Consider the following 25355-nt stretch of genomic DNA (forward strand, 5'->3'; position numbering starts at 1 on the left):
CTGCCCAGAAATCATTCATATATATCTGATAAGTACTCACTCTAACATTACTAGTTTCCTAAACATGAACCATATATACAAAATTGGACTTCTCTACGTTCGACACCGAAGAGATAGAGGAGCACCGCGGCCCACGAGACAGAGAGCGGAGCATGGAGAGGCAGGTAGGGAAAGGACCCGGAGAGAGCCTTAGCGAGAGACGTTGAAGGGCGTGCACATTCTCTTTGAAGAGAGAGGATGTGTGCGCGTTCACGAGGTCTAATCTCGGCAGGAAAAGCGAGTGGCACGGAAGCGCACGGCCCATTAGATGCAGTCAAGGCGCGCTCACGAGGTCAAATCTCCAAAGGAGAAGCTCGTGACAGCCTGACTACAGCAGAAAAAGCTCGTAACAGTCTGATGTCCACAATATTCCCAGAAAAGCGGCAACATAAGTTGTCTCGCATAGACAGCAAAAGCTTCGCTTTTGCTTTCGTCTAGGCGAGACCTAAAAACGGGTCACATAGTTAGGGTCTACAAAGTCAACCCTGACACATACTTTATTGGTTCTGTAGACAGGCCATTTTAATTACCCACACCTTACCATCTAGTGTCTTGGTCCCATAACGCTTTCCAGGACTATTGCCACCACGGTTTTTCGAGCTGCCTCCAGACTTCTTTGATGCCCATCTTGACTGGCACTGGGTGAGAGGTGCCAGAGTTAAGACTCCTGTCACACAAAAAAAGAAGCAGTAGTCAAGGAAGATGCCGAGTCCAAGGTTTATATCACATTAGTTTAGTTAGTTCCCAATCTTATCATCGGTCTAGATGATGCTACACACGTTTCCCAGACGTAACATCACATCTCACGCCTTGGTGATGCTGATGAAATCTCTGAAAATCTGATATGATAGAGAAAGCACCTAAGCAGGATAGGGGGTGGTGGTGTCCTCAAGAAAAGATGAGGAAATGTGCCCCTAAAGGTTCAAATTAGTATTTCATGTAGCAATCAATTAAAAGGTCTTGGGACTCAAAAGGCGCAAGATTAGGAGCCATGAAGGTTCACTAAAAATATTAAAGAATAACACAGAAGGCAAACATATAGTCAATCTCAAAATCAGTCAAAATGCATAATAATAGGCAGTTAGCATAAGGCTCATTTGTCAATGGCTGGCAGCATTTAAATAGGTGCAGCAAGAACAAAATCGGGAAAATAGTCTAATTCTAGACTTTGCAGCAAATCAATAGGAAATCAGGCGCATCCTTAGAGGCTCAGAAAAAGGGCACACAGAGACTCAAATCTTAGCTTTTTATAGACCAATTCATGATGGATACCACACAGTCAGCTTAACCCGTTGACCGCGGACGGAATTCCGCCCCGGTGCGGGTGATTTATGACTGGGCGTGGTTAGGACGGCCCCTGGCCGTCCTCCGGACACGCCCACCGTGACGTCGGACGGCCGGGGGCGGTCCAACGCAGGCAAAGGGTTAAGGTGAATAAATATTAATAACACTAACGCACAACACACACACTGCACACCACTACACTTTGTAACTCTTGCAACACATATACTTTCAATGTAATTATGGATCTACATATTTATCACTTTCTTCTAATTTAGCACTTCCAATGCCCTACCCTATTTCTCAGCCTATACTTCGCTCAATATATCTTCTAGCCCAACCTTCTGACTCATCTCAAACTTCTTCTACTACTCCTTCCAATGCACTACCCTATCTCTCCTCCTATACATCTATCAATATATCCTCTACAGCCACTCTCTCATTTATCCCAAACCCCATACCACTACTATGATTGCCAAAATAACCCATTCTAGACTCTCTCCTACTCTACCCCTCCTTGTATTATATGACACCTCTTTTACTATAGCGATCCCCTAAAACAAACCTTTCTAAACTCTTTCCTCTGAGTCCTCCCCTCCAAAACTCCTTTTTTACTCATCCAAAAGCCTCCTCCTATTGCTAAGACCTAAAACAAAAAAAAAACCTTTCACTCTTTCATCCCTCCACTATCCTTTTCAATCGAAATTAACAGACTAACATTTTCACTTCTCAAACTCCATATTAAACTATACATTATACTACCCAAATAACTGAATAACATATCCACTACTAAAATTACTTCATATTTTTTTTTTTCCTATACTAATTTTCAACAGTAATCCTTTATGGGTTCCGGAGTGGCGTGCTACTCACCAGAAAAGCGATTCAACGCCCATCAGGGGTAACAAGGGCTACATGAATGCAAATCTTTCTTCCCCTTTTATCCCTCCGCTATCCTTCTCACTCCAAGTAACAGACTAATATCCACCACTGAAATTACTTCATATTTCACCATATTAATTCACCACTAATCCTTTGTAGGCTTCCTGAATAGCGTGCGTCAACAAGCGCTATATAAATACAAATCTTTGTCCTCCTCTATCTTTCTGCTATCATTCCAAATCCAAATAACGGACTAACCTATCCACCACTTAAAATGTACTTGCATGTTTCACTATACTAATTCAACACTAATCCTCTATGGGTCCCGGAGTCAAGTCAAGTCATAAATTTGTATAGCGCGCTACTCACCCAGAGGGTCTCAAGGCGCTTAAGGGAAGAGGGGTTCGCTACTGATCGAACAGCCAGGTCTTGAGTTGTTTTCTGAAGGAGGGGTGGTTATGTGTAAGACGGAGGTGGGTGGGGAGGGAGTTCCAGGTCTTGGCCGCCAAGTAGGAGAAGGATCTTCTTCCCATGGTGGCTCTTCGGATGCGTGGAATCGTAGCGAGGGCTTGGTTGGACGATCGTAGTTGGCGGGTGGGGGTGTAAAAGGTCAGGCGAGTGTTGAGATATCTGGGTCCTAGGTCGTGAAGGGCCTTGTGTGCGTGGGTGAGGAGACGGAACGTGATTCTCTTGTTGATGGGGAGCCAGTGCAGGTCTCTCAGGTGACCAGATATGTGGTTGTGGCGAGGTAAGTCTAGGAGGAGTCTGGTGGAAGCGTTCTGAATGCGTTGAAGTCTATTCTGTAATTTGGCTGTGGTTCCAGCGTAAAGGGTGTTTCCGTAGTCCAGACGGCTTGTGACAAGTGCTTGGGTGACCGTCTTCCTTGTTTCGGTGGGGATCCAACGGAAGATCTTTCGGAGCATGCGTAGGATGTTGAAACATGATGATGAGACGGCGTTGACTTGTCTGGTCATCGAGAGGGAGGAGTCTAGGATGAATCCCAAGTTGCGAGCATGGTCCGTTGGTTTGGGTGCGCTGCCTAGGGCCGAGGGCCACCAAGAGTCGTCCCAGGCAGAGGGGATGATCCTAGGATAAGCACTTCCGTCTTGTCTGAGTTCAGTTTTAGGCGGCTGTTCTTCATCCTCTCGGCTACGTCTTTCATCCCTTCGTGTAGGTTGGTTTTGGCGGTGGTTGGGTCATTGGTGAGGGAGAGGATCAGCTGGGTGTCGTCTGCATAGAAGATGATGTTGAGATTGTGTTGGCGTGCGATGGATGCAAGGGGACTCATGTAGACGTTGAAGAGGGTGGGACTGAGTGAAGATCCTTGTGGTACACCGCATATGACTTCGGTGGCGTCTGATCTGAAAGGGGGGAGGCAGACTCTCTGGGTTCTTACGGCTAGGAATGAGATGATCCAGTCCAAGGCCTTATCTTGTATTCCGACGTTCCTGAGGCGTTGTACAAGGGTGCGGTGGCAGACTGTGTCGAACGCTGCGGAGAGGTCCAGGAGGATGAGGGCCACTGTTTCCCCGTTGTCTAGCAGTGTCCAGATGTCGTCTGTGGCTGCAATGAGGGCGGTCTCGGTACTGTGGTTGGCTCGGAAACCGGATTGTGAGGGGTCTAGGGCATTGTTAGATTCAAGGAAGGCGGCGAGCTGACTGTTGACGGTCTTCTCTATGACTTTGGCGGGGAATGGGAGGAGCGAGATGGGACGATAGTTCTTAAGCTCGGTGGGGTCCGCTGTAGGTTTCTTCAGGAGGGCACTAAGTTCGGCATGTTTCCAGCTTTCCGGGAAGGTGGCGCTGTTGAAGGAGCAGTTGATGATGTCCCGGAGTTGGGGGGCGATGATGGAGTCTGCCTTGTTGAAGATGTGATGGGGGCATGGGTCGGTTGGCGATCCGGAGTGGATGGAGTTCATCGTGCGGATGGTGTCTTCGGTGCTGATCGGGGTCCAGGCGCGGAGGGTGGTGGTGGGGGGCTTCTGTTATGTGGTTGGGGGAGTGGTCAGGTCGCCGAAGCTGTTATGTATGTCAGCGATCTTGCTGTCGAAGAATGAGGCAAGAGAATCGCAGAGGTCTTGAGAGGGAGTGATGTCGTTGTTGCCGGCGTTGGGGTTGATGAGCTCTTTGACAATGCTGAAGAGTTCTTTGCTGTTGTGGGCGTTGTTGTCTAGTCGCTCCTTGAATGCTGATTTTTTGGTGGTGCGGATCAGCTGGTGGTGTTTGCGGGTGGCGTTCTTGAGGGCGGTCATGTTGTTTGTGGTTGGGTTTCTTCGCCATGCTTTCTCGAGGGTGCGGCAGTTCTTTTTGGAGTTCTTGAGGTCGTCGTTGAACCAAGAGGCTTTTTTGCTTCCTGGCTTGTTGTTAGGGTTTTTCAAGGGTGCTAGTTCGTCAGCGCAGTGGGTGATCCATTGTGTGAGATTGATGGCTGCTTGGTTTGGGTCCGTTGATCTGGAGGGAGGGGTTTGGTTTAGAGATGTGGTGAGCTGGTCGGTGGTAATTTTGTTCCAGTATCTTCGGGGAACTTGTTGCGGGTGGTGGTGGGTCGTGGTCTTTCTGAAGCTGAAGTGGACGCAGCTGTGGTCAGTCCAGTGGAGTCCCGTGGCGTGATTGAAGGAGATGTGCTTGCTGGAGGTGAAGATTGGGTCGAGTGTGTGTCCGGCGTAGTGGGTGGGGGTGTTCACCAATTGTTTGAGTCAGAGATTGGTGAGGTTGTCCAGCAGGGTGGTGGTGTTGCTGTCGTTGTTATTCTCCAGATGGAAGTTGAGGTCTCCTAGGAGAATATAGTCCTCGGAGGGGAGGGCATGCGGGCTGACGAAGTCAGCGATGTCTTCGCTGAATTGTGTGCGGGGTCATGGGGGTCTGTAGATGAGGGTGCCTCTGAGTGTGGTCTTGGGGTTGGTTTGTATTTGGAAGTGGAGGTGTTCAGTGGCTAAGAAGGTGTCGTCGGTGCTGGTCGTGATGCGGATGGTGTTTTTGTGAACGATGGCGATACCTCCTCCTGTTTTGTTGATGCGGTCTTTTCGGATGATCTTGTATCCGTCCGGGATGGCTATGGCGATGTTGGGCGCTGATGAGGCGTTCATCCATGTTTCCGTGAGAAAGGCGACGTCCGGAGTTGTGGTATCGGGTAGGTTCCATAGTTCAATGGCGTGTCTGTGGACCGAGCGGGTGTTGAGCAGGATGCACTTCAGGTGGTTGTTGTTGGAGCTCTGCTTGGGGTTTGTGGATGTAGTGTGGGTTCTGATGCAGCAGAACTTGCAGGTTAGGCAGGTGAAGGGTCCGTGGGTGCGTCCTGGGGCGGCTTGGTGGCAGTCGGGGAGTCGGCCGGTGTTGAGTGCAATGAGGGACGCGGCGTCGTACGTTAGGCGGGTGGAGTGGTTTTTGCGAGGGCCAGGGGGTATGGCTCTGGGCGCGGTCCAGGCGTAGACGGGCTTTCCTTTGGCGCGCCTTCGGAGCGCATGGGGCGTGAACGCTGCGCGTAAGTGCAGCTGTAATAAGTGGAGAGTGGAGGGGGCGGAGCGAGGGAGGAGCAGCTGGGAGGCGGGAGCGGGGTGGCGATGTCCAGGGAAGCTCGAGGGAACGGGGGTGGGGCCGCGGGGGAGCAGCGGCAGGGAGCTAGGACCAAATGGCACTGTACAAAATGCAGTGGGTGGGATCGGGGGCACAATCAGGCGCAAGCAAGGGAGAACAGTTGAAAAGCAACAATAATACGATACCAGATACAGCAATACGATCACAGGCGAGATCGGGGGCACAATCAGAGATCAAGCAGCAGAGCTGAGGGCAATATCAGCCTCCAGATTATACCAGGCGAGATCGGGGGCACAATCAGGCGCAAGTAGGTCCAGGGAGAGAGTGGAGCGACCGTAGCTGACTGGGTCAGGACGGTCACAGCGCTTCCGCTCGCGGGATTACCTATTTGTTTGTAAGTGGGAGGGAGGAGCAGCTGGGAGGCGGGAGCGGGGTGGCGATGTCCAGGGAAGCTCGAGGGAACGGGGGTGGGGCCGCGGGGGAGCAGCGGCAGGGAGCTAGGATCAAATGGCACAGTACAAAATGCAGTAGGGGGTATCAGGGGCACAATCAGGCGCAAGCAAGGCAGAACAGTTGAAAAGCAACAATAATACGATACCAGATACAGCAATACGATCACAGGTGAGATCGGGGGCACAATCAGAGATCAAGCAGCAGAGCTGAGGGCAATATCAGTCTCCAGATGATACCAGGCGAGATTGGGGGCACAATCAGGCGCAAGTAGGTCCAGGGAGCGAGTGGAGCGACCGTAGCTTCGACGCCTCGTCAGGGGTAGTAAGCGCTATATAAATGCAATTACAATACAATACAATGTCGATTAAAAAAAATAAAGGATTAATACAATGCCACCATCCTAGCACTATCACTCTTGCCTAGTATCGTCACACATAACACTACAAATCTGGTTTCATAAACAATGAAAGTCACACGAGTGAATGAATTCACAGTGAATAAGTTATGAAGAGACCTTGGAGAGATAAATCAGCTAAAAAAACTTCCTCCAAGGCTCTCCAAAAACGAAGTGCCATCTCAAAGTATCAGTGCACATTTTGCTGCAAGCAGTGTCAATGAGAAATTAAAATATGATATATAAACATAGCTACTCTGAAATCCAATATGGAGTTGAGGCTTAATTGAGGCCCATTTCAGCCTATGCCAAGAAAATTCAGAGTGACACACTTTTCCATCCTTTCCTCTGCCCAAGAGACCAAACTCCCTCCTTTAATCCCTCTATTCATGCTGAATCAACTGTTCTACAATAGCCCCGAACAAACATGTTTCAGGTAACTCCATATAAAAGTATCAACTGTTTTAATGAGTCACCACAGGTGTTATTTATTCCCACAACCACTTTAAAATTTTTTTAATATGCACACTTAGCCAACAGTTCGACACACAATCTCATTCGCACGACAAACTGCTTTATTCATTAAAGCAGCCCACTTTAGGCATGTATCAATGACTTTCTTCCACTTCTCCCACAAAGTTAGCGACTCACAATGCAGCTTCAACAAAATGGAGATACCGCACGTTCCCAGGTGAGCAGAGAATAACACAGTGCAAAAGAAAAATAATAACTCTTATACTAACGCAAACACAGAAATACAAAGGGGTTAAATATTCATAATTCACATATGCCTCTAACTTTTAAATACTAACCAATAATAAAATCCTGTATGGGTAATCAGTTCAGCTTGGGAAGTCATAAACTTACTTTTAAAATGACTACTGAAAGATGTTTGACTATCCACAATGCAGGTGTGGCTAGTACTTGCCAATGCAGTTGAATGTGCACTACTAAATATGTGCTTCTTGCTACTTTCCCCTCAGTGCTGTTATCGATTGCTCTGCTCCAGCACATGAATGCCCCTCACTGGAGAACTGGTCTTTGGAAGAGATGAGTAATTGTGTTTGTTGTACTGCATGGAGGATATTACCTCGGGCTAACACAAAAATAAAGTTTTGCATAACTCTCATCTGCTTCCTACAATAGCAATGAATATTCCATTCCAGTCTGCTCTTTGGGTGGTAGATTATGTTGTAATAATAAGAGATGCACTGGTTTTTACAAACTTTTATGAGTCAAATGGAAATGTGAGGACAGGGGATTAGAAGAAAAATACTCAGGGAGCTCTGCCTAGCTACAGGCACATTATGGAAGACTACTGAATTGCTATTTTTTGGGTAGTGGGTGTGAACATTATTCACCGCTACCACAGAGAATGATGAGATCTTGTCAATAGCAGCAGTGCTTATTCCTACCCCTTCTCCTCCAACACATCTATAAATTGGTGCATCATTTTAAAAAGCAAACAGAAGAGCAAAGGTATGTTTTGTAAATGAAAGCATGAGCAGTGTGTATAATCTAGTTTATTTTGGACCAGACTAAAGTAACGGCCGGTGATGGGAGTGCCAAATGCGATGCAGTACGTGCAACAAAATTCGTTTCGTTTATTTATATGTTTACTTGCCTGTATTTGGCCATATTCCATAGTTTACTACCCCGCTCCGCGTAACCGCCCGGCAGCACTCCCACCACCGGCCGCTACTGCCAGACTAATGCAACGCATGTGGCAAGCATGCATTGGACTGCTACAGAAAAAGAACACGTTTTTGCAGTTGCATGCCTCTGCAGCTGTGTTTCATAAAAGTTATTTGTAACATTCAATCAATCATTCATATAGCGCAACACTATCACTCCTAGGGGTATCTGGGCATTGAGGTTGCTACACATGCGTCAAAAAGCCAGGTCTTGAGTAACTTTCTGAAGTCTGCCAGGGAGGGTGGGGTTCAGAGGTGGAAAACATTCCAGGCTTTGGCATAGATGTGGGAGAATGCGCTACCCCCACTGAGAGTGCGATGGTTGCGGGGAATGTATGCGAGGGCGATTGAAGTGGAGTGCAGCTGTCTCAAGGGGAGATGGAAATTCAGCCGATGGTTGATGTAGGACGGTCTTTGTTTGTGGAGGGCTTTGTAGTTGTGTGTGAGCATCTCAAACTGGTTTCTTTTATGGTCAGGGAGCCAGTGGGGGGTTTTGAGGTGAGGAGAGATGTGGGTAAATTTGGGGAGGTCCAGGATGAGTCTGGCTCCCGCGTTCTGTAATCATTCAATTGTGGAATGCTACTGTGAGGTCAATGAATTAGGTTTATGTACATTCTTGCAGATGTTAGAACTACAATAAGCAGTTTACCACCATAACAACAAGAGGGACTTATGTGACGAAGCTGTGCATGAGGCAACTGAACAAGCCAAAGTGTTGGAGCTGCAGGTGCAGGGAGCTGCAGTCTTTGCCCAATTTGCTTTTGCTGGTCCTCAGCCACACAAACTGTGGATGGTTGGGACAGTTCTTCCGACTTTATATTATCGCACCTATGTGCCTGTAGCCTTCTTACGAGTGTCTGATTGCAAGCAATCTTCCATGACAGCATAAGTTAGGACCATACGATTTACCCTAATCAGAGAGCAAGTGGCACATTTGGTGAGCTGCCAACAAGGGGGACGGCGATGATAATATATAGATTCTGAATGTTGTTGACATGGCTATTACCAAAAACCTCACTGCCTGTTACTTCTCACAAACTGCTATGCAACTTAAACGGTGGGCCACCAGTGTAGTTCTTAATGCTGTATTGAATATCAGTTGGAAGGACAGCCCCTACAAGTGCACCTATGACCTCCACTCCCAAAATCACGGTTATGGTAAAAGAAGTACCCAAATCAACTAGTCAAAAGTAACTTCATGAGATATTTATTGTAAAATTCTATCATATCAGTAAGACAAGACTTTCTAAAACAGAAACACTGAAGCACTCCTAGCAATACCAGGTGCTGGGCCAGAAATATTAAAGTGCTGGACACACGTAGATCAAAATAACATTCATTCACTTCCAACCAGTTGGGGCGAGGTCATAAATGTTGATTAATGCTATGTATGGTACTCTGGATTAACATAAGACCAAGATCAACCAGAAGAGCAACTTGATGTTTCTTAGCTATCTGTGCAAATAATTAAACGAGTGAACACAAAAAAACAGTACCTGCTTAAAAAAACTGGAAGGGGGTTGGGAAAGCAAGTCTGTAATTCCATGGTTACCCTATCACTACCCTTATGTATTTAGTGTGTTCCAGTTAATTTAGCATCCTATTGGATATCTTGTCAACAATATTCAAGGGCATTTGTTAAATGATAAGTCAAGAACAGGATGCACAGAGAAAGAATGATAGACCAAACGTGATCCAGATTTATGCTAAAAAAACACACATTATAAACTGAGTAACTGAATTCAAAACCTGAAAAGACTATGGACTTGACTGGCGCAGAGACAGCAATCAACCCTTATGCTGAAACAATTCCCTATCCTTGAAAACTTTCTTGGACAGCTTTCCGCCAATATATTCAATTGAACAATAGATATTAGCAGTAAATATTTTGGGTGAATGGCACATTTACTCCAAGATGTGTCCCTAACCACTCTGAGATAGTTTAGGATTTACTTCCCATTTTAAACTATTCCAATTCCTTACCACCTTTCACACAAAAGCAAGTCCCTATGGTCCTGTGAACCAATCACCTCTTTCTCAAAAAGTAAAAAAAAATGTAACATTTGGTAACTGCATAGCTACTTAGTCAAACTCAGGAGGTGACGATAAATTTTCTTTCAAATTACCTGTAATAAACAAATGAGAATGGAATAGATGAAGCTTGTGTTATTGCATGCAGATTTGTGGAGGCACTATCACCCAGAAGGGTATACTGGTACTAAGCAGGAGAGAATCTAGCCTAACCTAGGGCTTACTGTTGCTACACGAAAAGCCAGGTCTTCAGGTTCTGGACGAATTCAAGAAGTGAGGAGTAAGCTCTAATGTTTAGTGGCAGGTCATTCCACGCTTTAGAAGCGATGTAGGAGAAAGCTTGACTGCCGGATCTGGTTTTCAATATGAGTGAGATGTGTATAAGAGTCCGGACAAGCTGAGGTGTGTTGAAGGTTTGATAAAACAGATGTAATTGTTGATGTGTGCTGGGACAATGTTACGTAGTGCCTTGAAAGTGGGGGTGAGGAGTTTGAATTGTACTGTTTTGTGTAAGGAAAGGCCGTGAAGCCATTTCAGGAATGGTGTGATGCGAGTGTAACATGGGAGCTGAGAGTGATTCTGGACACAAAGTTCTGAATGGTCTGTAACATTCTGGTGATTTTTTTCTGTTAAACCCTGCGTTGCAGGTGATCCCGTACTCCAGCTTGCTTGTGACAAGGGCCTGCATGACGGTTTTTCGGGTGCTAATTGGGAACCATTTGAAAATATTCCTCAGCATCTTCAGAGTATGGAAACATGAGACCGTTATGGCGTTCACTTAGTGGTGGGTGTCGATCCTAGCTTGGGTGGGTGTCTGTCCTAGCTCTGTTGACCACCAGGTGGCGTCCCATGGTGGAGTGCTCTTCTCCAAGATCATGATTTTAGTCTTGTCAATATTCAGCTTTGGATAGCGGTATTCATCCTGTGGACACTTTTAGTGATGTGAGCTTTGATGTATCTGTGTAAATTGTTATACTTTATAACCTTGTATACAGTAGCAACTATTCCTGTGTAAGGTGCTCAGATAAGTCCATCGTCTTTTTCACTCTATATGAAATTGCAAATAAGTAAATGTGTGTTTACGTCTTTTAAATGTGTTTTATTGATGCATTAACTAAGTACCCGACTTGATAAATGTTGAAGTAAGGCAAGGAGAATTTCTTGTAAGGAAAGGTCAAGCGAAGCACATTGTTTTTACGTTGTATAACATATTATAGTGCAAAAAATGTAATTTGTGTATACATTTTTTGCAAATTACATTTTGAAAAAGCATACATCCAGTACCTGCAAAGGAGAGCATAGCTACAGCCCTGAATAGAGCCTGTGGCACTTGGAATCAAATATTACAGCCAAGGTCTGGAACAACATTGGAGACAAAACAGCAACTATAGTCAGTTGGGCCGATGCATACCTGCCAACTCACAGGTCGTCACCCACTGTATGTCACACAAGTTCGGATCCCGTCACACGGTCAAACGGTGAGGAGCCGAAATCACATGATGGCAAGGCAAACAAGTTGAAAACCACTGTAAACAGTGGATTCCCAGCTCATTGTCGCTGGTTGTATGCAGCCAATGTCCATTAAAAGGAGTGAAAACACCTCAGGACATCGGCGACAGCCTCCGTGACCCTTTGTGTTTTTTGGGGGAGGGGTGTAGGGGCTTGGTGAGGAGCAGAGTGCGTCTTAGATAGCTCTCTGCACCAGGCCCGCCCCCTCCCCCCACAGTGAAGTTTTTAGGTTGAGCATTCAAGACCTCTTGTATATACTTTAGTTTATACTTATATGTGTATGTACTATGTGGGCTTTGAAGATCAGCCGTAGGACTTGTCTGCTTCCACTTAGGGACTTTTTTTCTGTTCATCTGCCTCTATTTAACTGTCTTGATAGAAAACGACCAGCAGAGGTCAGTAAAATACCAGAATCACTTTAGCATTCTCTAGATTACAGTCCATAGAAATTGTCTTCCACGAGCACCCGGGGAATATCTTTTTTAAATCTAGTACTTTCAGAAATATGACCACCAAAGACCCTGATTTTATATTAAAAACAGAGCTTTGAACTATACCATTTACCGCTGAAAGGCAATATTTCTCTCCATTTGTTCCCATATCTGGTGCTTACTTTCCCTCCATGTTAAAGAACAGTAGATGTTTCAGCACCAGGCTAATGTGCTGCATAGCTTAAATACATATAAGACTTTCATTTTTTTCTCTTTTTCTGGCAACTGCTTCTATTTAACTTTCTTGATAGAAAAAGACCAGCAGAAGTCAGTAAAATACCAGAATCACTTTAGCATTCTCTAGATTATAGTCCATAGAAATTGTCTCAGGCTAATGTACTGCATAGCTAAATACATATAAGGTCCCAAAGGCGAGACCGATTGCATTGCAAATGCTTGTTTTGCAAGTCAGCAGGTATGCCGATGCCTGTACTTAAACCCTAGATGCTACACAGACCTTGGGATGACATCTAAAACAATGCTGGACCTGGAACCAGAGTTCTGTGCGATAGAACCTGACAAATGCCGTACACTACAAATTTCAGAATCACCTCGCATCCTGCTGCCTCTACGACAGAATCCCATTTCCAAAATCCCTTTCTTAGTTGAATGTCACTGTGGCTTAGCCCCCACCCTCCTGTTTGCCCTCTGCAGACAGCACTGCCTCCCCACACGTAATGATCACAGGAGACCACTATCCACACAAGTGTACACTACCAACACCTACGCACCCCCTTATCCCTGTGCATACAATCTCACTACTTACCGCTGTACCCACCACTCCCCAGCCCACGACACAGTACACTCAAGGAAGCCGCCATAGCTACAAGGCTGGCGCTTTCGCAGTGACGTCACCAGTGCGCGCCGCTCGCGGGAATAATTGAACCGGAGGGAAGCGAGTGTAGAGCTATCGAGTGACAAGCATAAACTCAGGGAATCGGTGAGTAAGCATAAACGTTTCAGTCCGATGCGTGCCTGCGAAGGATGAAGTAAGGTGTACTTGGAGGCTGATCCAACACATTTGCATGGCTTGCATGACACTTAGTATCCCGAGTAAAAGCAAGGCACTAACTAATGCCGGTATAAATAGATACATTTTAGAAATAAGAATCAAATGTTTTATACGGTCCTTAAAATATCTGCACACATTACTAAAGTGCTGATGCCAGAAAGGTGACAGTACAACAGACAACGCGCATTAGGAGCACCTATCCTATTTATTTATGTATTTTAATGCGATTTTCTATAGCGCAAGGTGTCAGAGCGCTTTACAAAAGAGCCAGTTGCGATACATAAGGATTTAGGATTACATGAGTTACACAAAAGATACAAACAGGAAAAAAATTGTAAAATGTACAAGTTGTAAAGTCACACAGGGAAGAGATACAAATAGAAAAAATTGCAAATGTACAGTGCAGCTCACTGCCAGTATCACAAGCTGGGGCAGTTAGGCACAGATCAGAGCTACAGTAGGCATATGGTATTTTTAAGAGTGCAAACTTAGCCAAAGGGCAGCGGAGCACTGCACAGGTTCAAAGGCAGGAATACGGTCAACGAGTAATCGGCGAGTTGGCTGGTTCTTTGAGCAAAGTGTATTTATTCTTCATTGTGCTGTAGTGTTCGTTAATAAAGTGAATCTTAAACTCTATCCTAAGTTGGAGCAGCGTTGAGGTGGTTCTGATAGATACACTGATATTGTTCCAGATATTGGGAGCATAGATGGAAAAGGCCCGCTGCTGTGGTTTTCTTTTTATACACTTCTTGGTCTTCAGTCTGATGGTATTCTGGCCGTGGGTGTGTGGAGAGCCTTCACAGGTGGTGTGTTTCTCTTCAAGGTAAACTGGGTTGCTGGTTGTGATGGCTTTGTAAATGATGGATGTGCTTTTGAGTCAATCAACAGAGTTCATTCAGGTTGAGGAGTGATTTGAGCATATTTATTCAGTTCCTGGAAAAAACTTGCTATTGCATGTAGGATGCCCTTACAGGGTGCCATTGTGGAGTCTGGGAGGCCATGGAGCAGGGCTGTGCCATCTTAAAGATGCAAGAGTATGAGGGCATGAACAACTGCTCCAAAGTCTAGAAGAAAACAATTTTACTTTGTTTAAAAAGAAGAACTGGTACCAGGCCACCTTTGTTTTTTTGGCAATGTGTTCCTTGGGCATTGTAGCGTTGTGGGCCCAGGGCCCACATGCTACTAATGTGAGTGACACAGACACATGAAGAATACTGGTTAATTGGTCACAAGCATGTGCACTCATGCCCTTTTATTGTCCGGCTCACATCACTTGTGACGCCTGTGTGGAATGGGTTTGGGGTGCAAGTGTGTTTGGCCCTCTAGGGAGTGGCTGGTAAACCAAGAGCCTGCTGAGACACTAGAACATATCCAGCAGGCCACTACAGCCATGTGGTTAGTGTGCAGGGTGAGTCCAAAATACTTGGCATTCAGTGAAAGTTGGGGTTCAAACCCATTAAGTTTTATATCTGTGAGCCAGGGCTGTACTTTTCTAGCTTGTTGGATTCTATGCACTACAAATAGAGTATGCATGATCTGAGACTTTGAGCCCTTCCTAGTGTATCTATCTGTCAAGAGTCAGGCATGCCTGCCACCATGTGTCACATGATATTGGTTCATTTCCCATGGTCTGCCAGTGAAGAGCCTACTAGTATGGTGTGAAGAAGGTGAGTTGGAAACTGCTGCAAGAAGCAGGGTTTCAGCTACTTTGTAGACGCTCTACTCTGTCTACATTCATTATTGGTTTTACAACCTCCCCAGGACCTTGGTGGCAGAGTCAGATTCCTCTGTCATTTGTTTTTGAATAAAAGTAGGATAACTTGTTTAAGTAGTACTGGGCTTTGAGCCCTGCCTTAGCAACTGTTGATGAGGAAGTTATAGGCTCAAGGCCCTACCTATCAATGACCCACTGATCAATGACCCCACCCCACTTTAGATCCTGCCCTTCCAAGACCCCATCCGTCCCATGGTAAGAATATTTACGAAGTTGGCAAGTTTGAAGAGCAAAGGGGCAGAGAGACAGTTTGGGCCCTGGTGTCACTGACAGTCAGAGGATAATCTGACAGTCTGACACTGAGAGATCACCAATAGTAATTCCTTCACCTTACTATCCCTATTGTGAAACAAATTCCACTATATTTTCCATTTCCTGTAGGAATCTCCATTATCACCTCATTCCAAGTCTAGATTCTATATCTAGAGTGATGTATCACAAGGGAAATAAGCCCGCATGAGGAACTACCATCACTTTTGCATGTTGTTAAACACCAGGCACCTGCTTTCCTCCCGGGCTTTCCTTGCCAGAACATTTGCATCACCTTTCATTCTTAGTGGCCAGATGCACTTGGGTGTACCTGTGTTTATAAGCAGCTCCTTCACTCACGTATCGATCACCATTTGTTGTCCCCTCCGATTTTTATTATCCATCCCTCCACGCTGTTCACCCTTCCCCAATCTCTTGTTCTTACCTTCCGCTACATTCACTCTATGTTCTTCCTCTGTCCTTCCTTCGTCATCAGATTCCACTAGAGAATGCCCAACGTCAACACCTAACAAACTATAAAAGATATGTTGTGAACAAGCACGTTTTTTCTGGCCTTTGTTTTTCTTTTTATAAATATACCAACTTTCAACCTCTGACCAAAGATTTCAAGTTTGATAAGTTGTAGTAAAGCCTCTGGTTCTGCTTTAGGCAAATCATTTATCCACACTGCAGCCTTTTATTAACAACTAGCAGCCCGTCCCGACCTTGTCCGGGAGCAACAGGCTTCCCCGACCCCCGCCTGCCCCGACATGGGTCCCCTTACCTCAGCTGCCGCTCCTCCCGCCTGTCCGCTGCTCGCACCGCCACTGGCCTGTCCGCTGCTCCTCACGTCACCACTCCTCCCCTGCACCATGTCCGCCGCTCCCTTACCTCAGCCGCTGCTCCTCCAGCCTGTCCGCTGCTCGCACCGCCGCTGGCCTGTCCGCTGCTCCTCACATCACCGCTCCTCCCCCGCGCCATGTCCGCCGCTCCTCGTCGCGCTCCTGGATGCCACTCCTCCCCGCGCTCCTGACGTGAGCACGCACGTCGCGGCTGGTGCTACTTTGGAGGGACTACTTTTTTTTTACTGTTCATTTTTTAAATAACGTTTTTTATTTTTATTTATATAGCCTATAACCATCTACACACCCTGACGATTCCAACGGTGTATCAGGTGTGTGGATTGGCGCTGTGGTTCCCGAGTTTACCCGCCTCAAAGCCTGAAAGTTCTTCCTTTATTATAGTAGTGTAGATGGCACCCTCACAACTAATACACATTAAAAAAGAATCCGGTTCTGCCTCTTCTACAGAAAACGTCTTGAAGGAACCCATCCAGTATAGCAAGATTTAAACCTGTTTCCTTCTTGCAGTATAACTCTGATCTCCCGGAAAGAACAATTATAAATCGTCTTCAGTCTTACTTTGAAGAAATCAGCTTTCTAAACTGCAGAGATTATATTACACTTTACAGCACATTATACCAGAAGATGGTTCTGGTCCTTCATCTGTGGCAGTTGTGGACTACATATTTTTTCAAATTTACAATGGTAGCAGGGAAAAATAGAAACTGTACATCTCAAAATGAAGTAACCAAATTTGAAGCAATACGGTAACAGTAAATGACAGCAATAGTGGATAGAGTGCTACACCAGACTACACTTTGCTACCAAAAGCATGAAGACTGATGTCTCAGGTTTTGATAATTAATGGAAAATATAAAATAGTTGTGATGTTTATATTTACGTGTCTCGTTATAATTGACTTTTTTTCTTAAAGCTGTGAAGATTTAAGACAGAACGGAATATAGAAAGAATAATTTATTGCATTTAAAAACGCAGGATATAGGAAGACCAGAGGTGTTCCATAGGATGAGCCAGAAAGTGTTGCCAGAAAAAGAGAGTATAGTCTTAGTTATCATAACAGTGGTATATGAGAGTATACCTCTGAGTTCGAGAGTCCTATTCTTAGAAGAAAGTAAAGGGAATGAACAAGAGGTGAATTAACCCATCATTGTTATGCCTACTTAGGAATAACTTTGGATGATCCCCTGAGGTGATCATCCAAAGTTAGGCATATCAATGATGGGTTAATGAGTTTGAGAAAAAAGGTTAGAACACCCATGTGTTAATGAAATTCAGATAATTGTGCAGAGAAGAAACATATTGCTTTCAGTCAAGTATAGCAACCTAGTGATGTTTGAAGGTAAAAAGTAATGTCCAAGTTTTAAGTGTGGATAATCAACTATGGAAGTGAAATGTGATCCAATTTCGTATGTATCAGTTGTGGGCTTGGTTACAGTAGAGCCTAAAGGTATCAAGTAAATGATGATCAAGTATTGCTTATACTCACATTTATACTAAGCAACACCTTTTTGCATAGTGGACAGAACCAGTCAACAACATTGTTACGATGCCCTATATACCCCAAACATTCCAGAAAAAAATAAGTAATTGGTTTAATGTTAAAGTTCCTGCTAGTAGCATGTAAGCAAAGGTTTTTTAAGGAAATGAAACATATGTATGAAAAACGATTATAAAACGGAGTATGAAGTAAAAAGTTGTGAAGGTACTATACCATTTATCGTGGGGTCCAGAAATTTTGAATCCTACCTTACATAGCAACTAGATTGGATACTGGTATGTTACCTAAATTCATTGCCAGTGAGATGGGAGAAAGATGTCCCACATGATGTAAATTGTAAAGAGCAGTGATAGTACAAAAAGGTAAAGCCGCTAGGGTAAAAAAAAGTGCCACAACTGTATTGGAATAGCGGAATAAGGAGCTCTGATTACAATGTGCTCTCCTGTAAACCACAAATGCAAACACAGAAAACACATGACTCTATAATAACCGTCAAGGAATATAAGTTATCATTATTGTAAAAATAGAGAATGGGCCATAAATGCGCTGGCAACCTTAAACGTATCCGAGTATGGGGTAAGAACTAAAATGGTCTTCGAATTGAGATAAAAAAAGGTGTACGACATTAAAGAGAACATAATGCATAATTGTCCCTGCTCTTCCGGGGTGAGTATAGCCTCGGCCCAGTGTACTTCAACAGAGGGTAGGAAAGTATAAAGGACTATGCAAATTTCCATGGGTTCACGTGTAAGATCCCCCGGTCTTTCAAAAATAATCAGATGAAAATTGGCAGCATATGCCTGTTTGTTCTGGGCAAGTCAACTTTTGCATTAGAATAATCAAGCTTATAATATAAAAAGAAAATGCGGAGACTAACCAGTAACAGCCATTACAGTAGATTGGACTCTCTCAATGGCAATAATATAAGTGTCTGACATTTGGCTTGCTGGCCATTTATGTTGGAGGAAGTAGAAAGAGGGCAGGCACAAGCTTAAGGAGACATTTCTAGTGCCATATTGGAGGGACGAGTGTCAGACAAGATTGTATTATTCGTACCAAGCATGTGGATGTGGACAATAAATATGAAAAGGCAAATGGCTACAACATAAATGGAAAGTTGAGTGGAAATGCAGCATAGAGTTTACAATGTGTTAAATAAGGGGTAATCAACAAAATAAGGCTGTGTTTAAAGATAACACACTGTAATTCTAGTGAGCTATTAAGAAAGTCATGAAAAGCAATTTGTCTTGTAACGTAGTACATGTGTGATATGATGAGAAAATGTCAGATGCGTAAGGTATTCAGATAGACAGAGTATGAGAGTCAGTGAGATATGACCCAAGACAATACAGAAAACCCTGGCACCATGTCAGAAAGGTGAATGTCGTGCCAGGGATGCCTGCTCGTACTCCTCATGTTCCTCCTGGCTATCAATCAATCAATCAGAATCTTATAAAGCACATCTACTCACCTGTGAGGGGCTCAATACGACGAAGGTGGGTGCTGGGTCTGTGGTTCAGTTGAAGAGCCAGGTTTTTAGGTCTTTCCTGAATAGCAGCAGCAGTGGTGATTGTGTAAGGTGCAGAGTCAGGGAATTCCAGGTCTTCGCAGCGAAGTAGGAAAAGGATCTTCCCCCCAGCCGTGGTCTTGCGGATCCGTGGGACGGTGGCCAGGGCCAGTTGGGCGGAGCGGAGATGTCTGGTGGGCATGTAGGAGAGGAAGTGGTTGAATTACGCAGGTCCGGTTTCGTGGAGGGCTTTGTAGGCGTGCACTAGAAGCTTGAAGTTGTTTCTCTTGTTCACAGGTAGCCAGTGAAGGTCTCTCAGGTGGCCGGTGATGTAGTTGCAGTGTGGGATGTTCAGGATGAATCTGGTGGAGGCGTTCTGGCCTGTCTGGATATTATTTTTTTAGTTTCTGGGTGTAGCCACCGTAGAGTCTGTTGCAGTAGTTGAGTCTGCTGCTGATGAGCGCATGGGTGACCGTTTTCCTGGACTCAGTGGGGATCCACTTGAAGATCTTACCAAGAAAATAGAGCATATGGAAGCAGGAGGATGAGATGGTGTTGATTTGGTGGTCCATTGCGACCGAAGAGTCCAGAATAATGCAGAGGTTTTGTGCGTGATCCGTGGGGGGATTCTGAACGCTGCAGGTCAGCAAGAGTCGTCCCAAGCGGAGGGGGAGGAACCCAGGATGAGGACTTGAGTTCTTGTCTGAGTTGAGCTTGAGGCAGCTGTTCTTCATCCATGTGGCGACTGTCTTCATCCCGTCATGGAAGTTTCTTTTGGTGGCTGTGGGCTCATCTGTGCGGAAGAGAATCAGCTGGGTGTCATTGGCGTAGGAGACGATGTTGAGTCTGTGGCTGCTGACGATGGCAACAAGTGGGGCTATGTAGATGTTGAAGAGGGTGAGGCTCAGGGAGGATCCCTGAGGCACTCGGCAGCTGATCTCTGTGGGTTCCTATTTGAACTGTGGAAGTCTGACTCTCTGCATTCAGCTGATGAGGAAGGAGCGGATCCATACCGGCGTCATGGAGTCTTGCACACAGGGTGGCAGATGGTGTCGAAGATGGCTGAGAGGTCCAGAAGGATGATGGCTGCAGTCTCGCCTCGGTCAAGGAGGGTGCGCATGTCATCTATAGCTGCGAGGAGAGCGTTCTCAGTGCTGTTGTTGCTTCTGAATCGAAAAATAACAGTTGATGGACAGAATGCAGAACAATGTCACACATTCACCCCAGTACAGAGATCTGGGCCTAAATCCATCGTTTTTTTGCACTCCACACCACCCCAGTTCCGACATGGCCATATGCAAATCAGCCTTGACCCTGTGCCTCATGGGAACAGTTCAGCCCGAACTGCCAAGCCATGTCTTTCCTGGACTGGAATCAAGCATCCTAGGACCGGTTTCTGGCTATCAGCCGTCTTCAGCCAGGATAGCTTGACTCCAGTGGTGTGGAGAGCATGGGACTCACGACGGAGCATACCCATCCCACTCGGGATGACAAATGCAAAAACAAGCATTGGAAATGCAATAGGTCTCGCATTAGAAAAGTTGGAGCTATTGGTCTTGTAAATGACAAATTTTTTATTTATGTATTGGTTTTTAAAATAGCTAAATTGATAGCTTTGTCGTTTACAATGCCAATAGTTATAACTTTTGCGAATGTGACACCTATAGCATTTGTAATGCAACATGTTTTGTATGTACGTGACTAAGATGGCAGCTCTTGTCATTAGGCCACATCTCTAGAGAGATGTACGAAGTACTGAGGAAGACAAGATAAACTGCACTTCAATAATGATGTCGAAATTAAGTTAGTACCTCTTTGATCGTTTTACTGCAAAATTGTGAAAATTATGAGACTCTAGTTCAGAACAGTTCGAATTTAGCTGTAGGACAAGGCAACCCAAGACGTGCCAGTTGTTGTGGTGGCGAGTGATGCTGTGGTGTTCAGTGATGCTGTAGTAGCGCATAGTGATGTTGTGGGTGGGTGTGTGTGGGGGTATGGGGGTGGGGTGTGGGGGGTATGTGGGGGTGAGTAGGTTTGTGTGTGGGGGGGTTGTGTGTGGGGGGTTGTGTGTGTGGGGGGTTGTGTGTGTGTGGGGTTGTGTGTGTGTGGGGTTGTGTGTGTGTGTGGGGTTGTGTGTGTGTGGGGGGTTGTGTGTGTGTGTGGGGGGGGGGTGTGTGTGGGGAGTTGTGTGGGGGATGGGGGTGTGGGTTGCGTGTGGGGGGTTGTGTGTGGGGTGCTGTGGGTGTGTGGGGTTGTGGGGGGGTGTGTGGGTGGGTGTTTGGGGGTGTGTGTGGGGTGTGTGTGGGTGTCTGTGTGTGGGGTTGTGTGGGGGGGGGGTGTGGCTCAGTGAGACCTAAAAGAAACTGTAATCTCAAGAGTTCAAGACATGCGGTAGAGTAAAACAGTCAAAATTAGTCTCCATTACGATATCATTACGGATTCAAAATGGTTATATATTAAAATGTACTCTGCAATTTTCCACCAAAACCAAAGTAGAATGCTAAAAGGAAGAGGCACGAATCTCATAAGTAGAATGATAAAAGGAAGAGGCACAAATCTTATGCGCAGCTTAGTATAAATCTATTGTGTCAGGTTTGCTCTTACTGGCATCTGGAAATATTAGTATACGCCAGAAAGTGCTATACACTTCCATCACCAAAATTTGCTGCTCAAAATGTGACAAAAAGCTACCGAGGTGTTTTGAGGAAAATATCCTGTAGGCCGATCGGTTAAAGCTTTGCCTGTATTTACATTATGAAGCTTGACAACCAAGTACAGCGGTCTGTGTTATTGCGTGCATTCGCGCATAAAATGCAGGCACCGAACACGTTCAATTATGTACCTCTGCTGCCGGACGAGCCCTGTACTTCAAGTTTGCACCCCTTAAAAGGCGGATAAGAACCGGTTTTCGTGCTCTGTGCTGGGGAGGGGGAGGGCTATTAAAGGAAGGGGGCGGAGAGGAGCCTGTAAGAACTCGCACCATGTTTAGTGGGTATTGCTTTCCACAATCCAATTTACGTTTCTCCATTGAGTCTATTATCATCCAATTAGAGTACAGAGGAAGGGGTGGATGTCCATCCTCACGTGTACGTGCCATGGGCCGAGTAGAGATACCTAGCACCCTGGGGACATCCATGGCCAGTGTACGCTGGATCCTAGACTTACCTTGATGGGCATTATGGAAGCATGGGGGGGGGGGGGACAAGAGCAGCTCATTCCTCGTTGTGTGTAGACCTCCTAGGAGTTACTCGAGACATTGCAGACGAAAGGGCCCCAGCAAAGTCTGAATGGCTCAGAAGTCTGGACCCATGCTCCATAGGAGACGGTGTATAGTGTGAGGGTGCAGCAAAAAGCACCCGGAGGAGCAGACACGTACCCCCGAGATGTCATCTGTATGGTTTCTGGGTCCTGCTCTTTGTACCGAGTCGAGACGGAATTCACATGATTACTTGTACATGGCGTGGAAAGCTATGTTATGACGCAATGCGGATCCTTTGCTGGTTCGTTTTATTGTTCTCTTTTACAAGAAAAAAAAAATCTATAAAATAAATGTATACAAGTGTTCCTGATCAAGTTTTCTACGCGAAACGTTTTGTTTTCATTGTAAACACGGTTTACAGTTTTCGCAATAATGATCAAAGAAATGGCGCGCTCATGGTCCTAGGTTTTGGAACATTCAGCGCCTGCACAACTGATGAGTTGCCAAGAAACACAAGCACAGCAACGATTTTGTTAAAAGGCCAGCAGCTAGCACATAAATCTGTAGACGCGTCACCGATATGTCAGCTAATTGAGTCTGCTCGATACTTCTTAACAAGCCTCCCATCGAGTGTAAAGCCTTTATGTAAACCAAACCCACACACAGCAGTGGGGGCGTAAAGAAGCTGGTTTAGTGCGTTCTCTCTTAGCTCCAAGCCTTTCACCGTAACACGGCGGGCAGGGGAGGGGGCGGAGAGGGGAGAGGTGCGACACGGCAGGCAGGCAGGGGAGGAGAGTAGGAGGAGGAGGGGGGAGGAGAGTAGGGGAGGCACGGCCTAGCGGCCGTGCAATCAAGAAGTGAGGGGGCGGAGCGGTTTACAGTTTTCGCAATAATGATCAAAGAAATGGCGCGCTCATGGTCCTAGGTTTTGGAACATTCAGCGCCTGCACAACTGATGAGTTGCCAAGAAACACAAGCACAGCAACGATTTTGTTAAAAGGCCAGCAGCTAGCACATAAATCTGTAGACACGTCACCGATATGTCAGCTAATTGAGTCTGCTCGACACTTCTTAAGAAGCCTCCCATCGAGTGTAAAGCCTTTATGTAAACCAAACCCACACACAGCAGTGGGGGCGTAAAGAAGCTGGTTTAGTGCGTTCTCTCTTAGCTCCAAGCCTTTCACCGTAACACGGCGGGCAGGGGAGGGGGCGGAGAGGGGAGAGGTGCGACATGGCAGGCAGGCAGGGGAGGAGAGTAGGAGGAGGAGGGGGGAGGAGAGTAGGGGAGGCACGGCCTAGCGGCCGTGCAATCAAGAAGTGAGGGGGCGGAGCTGGGGGAGGCTGTGAGAGAGAGTAGGCAAGGCAGGCGGCTGGGGGCATGTGCACGCGCATTTAAGCTCAATGCGCATGCGCATTGAGCTTAAATTTCTCGTGCACTGCAAGGAATCGCCACGATTCCTTGCAAGTTGGATAAAGAGTGGATAAGCCACCATAGACTCGCAAGCTCGATGCGCATGCGCATCGACAGGCGAGACCTAATAACAGTTGATGGACAGAATGCAGAACAATGTCACACATTCACCCCTAGTTGCTTCTGAAGCCCGATTGGGAGAGATCCGGGGTGTTGTTAGTTTTGACGAACTCGGAGAGTTGGGCGTTGATGGTTTTCTTGATGACTCAGGCTGATAAGGGAAGCAGAGAGATGGCTCTTTAGTTCTTGAGGTCTGTCGGCTCGGCAGAAGTTTTCTTCAGCAGGAAGTTGATCTCTGCGTGCTTCCAATCTTCCGAAAAGTTGCAGACTCGATGGAGCAGTTCATGGTGCTGCATAGTTCGGGTGCGATGGAAGTGCCGGCTCTGTTGAAGATGTGGTGAGGGCAGGGATCCAAGGGGGCTCTGGAGTGGATTCTCTTCATGATCCTGAAGATGTTATCTGAGGTGAGGGTAGTCCAGTTGGTCATGGTCTGCTGGGGGCTGGAGCCATTGGGTGCAGTGATTGCGGGTTGGGTGGGTGAGCCTTGGGTTGCGAGGCTGTTGTAGAACTCCTTGATCTTGCGATGGAAGAAGGTGGTGAGGTTGTCGCAGAGGTCTTGGGACGGGAGATGTTTGCTTTTTAGGTCTCGCCTGAGCACTAGCGCATGCACTAGATCAGGCGATACCTTTTAGTAAGCGGGTTTTCAAAGTGCTACCAGAGAGGCTTTTGCTGGCCTAACCTAGAACTAAAGAAAAATATTGAATTGGAATATTCTTTAGAATCTTCTTTTCTGTTTCTCATGTCCAACAGCAGCGTTTCTCATGGTTAACGGTGGGCAGGGGGTGAACAAAAGCAAATATGAGCAGCAGGTAAACACAACAAACGTTGGCAAAGCCAACATGTCTGGCTTCAGCGTGCTAATGCATGCACTGCATCTGTGCATACACGTCTCCATGAATACCACATTAACGCCAGCCCTGTTGGCTCTGCTGATGCTGCTTTTGCTTTAAGCAGCTGAATTGTGATTATGTTTGTACCTGTATATGTGAGTCACACAATCCCAGCAAATTATTATTATTTTTTTTTAATGCGTGCAGCAGTGAACAAAAGAAACAAGCCTTGGTAAAGCCAATAGGTTTGGCAATGCTAATATTGTTTTATCATGTTATTTTGGTAAAACTGTTGTTGGTGGGAGTTACTTGACCCTGGACAATATAACATGGACTAAAAGTAAACATTTATTAGTCTAAAAAATCACAAACATCCACAGTAGTCCCTTGCATTGAAGGGAACTATTTTTTGTGGGGATATGCTCTTTGTGAAAGGCAGAATCCTCTCAGTCACAGTGAAATTAGCCAATGACTAAAGTGGGCTGCCTCATTTTAAACACTAGGTAGGCAATCAATAGGTATGTAAACAATAGGTATCCAGACGGCTGCAGTGTGAAGCCAAATAATAATGAGAGGCACAGAAAG

The 25355-nt window shown here is 45.9% G+C and overlaps 2 protein-coding genes across 2 annotated transcripts in view; one reads left to right on the top strand and one right to left on the bottom strand.

Moving 5' to 3' along the window:
• MRPL27 (mitochondrial ribosomal protein L27) overlaps nt 1-13188 on the bottom strand; it is a 30665-nt gene extending 17477 nt beyond the window's left edge. Inside the window, exons 1-2 of the mRNA XM_086930823.1 lie at nt 13074-13188; nt 581-706 (exon numbers count right to left, since the gene is read on the bottom strand). Coding sequence (XP_086786949.1) covers nt 581-706; nt 13074-13128 — 181 coding nt within the window. The 5' untranslated portion in view covers nt 13129-13188. The remainder of the gene's footprint in view (nt 1-580; nt 707-13073) is intronic.
• EME1 (essential meiotic structure-specific endonuclease 1) overlaps nt 13165-25355 on the top strand; it is a 72664-nt gene continuing 60473 nt past the window's right edge. The window contains exon 1 of the mRNA XM_086930818.1: nt 13165-13247. The gene's annotated coding sequence lies outside the window, so the exon portion shown is untranslated. The remainder of the gene's footprint in view (nt 13248-25355) is intronic.

Source organism: Lissotriton vulgaris, chromosome 7, assembly GCF_964263255.1.
Source record: "Lissotriton vulgaris chromosome 7, aLisVul1.2, whole genome shotgun sequence".
Taxonomy (NCBI): domain Eukaryota; kingdom Metazoa; phylum Chordata; class Amphibia; order Caudata; family Salamandridae; genus Lissotriton; species Lissotriton vulgaris.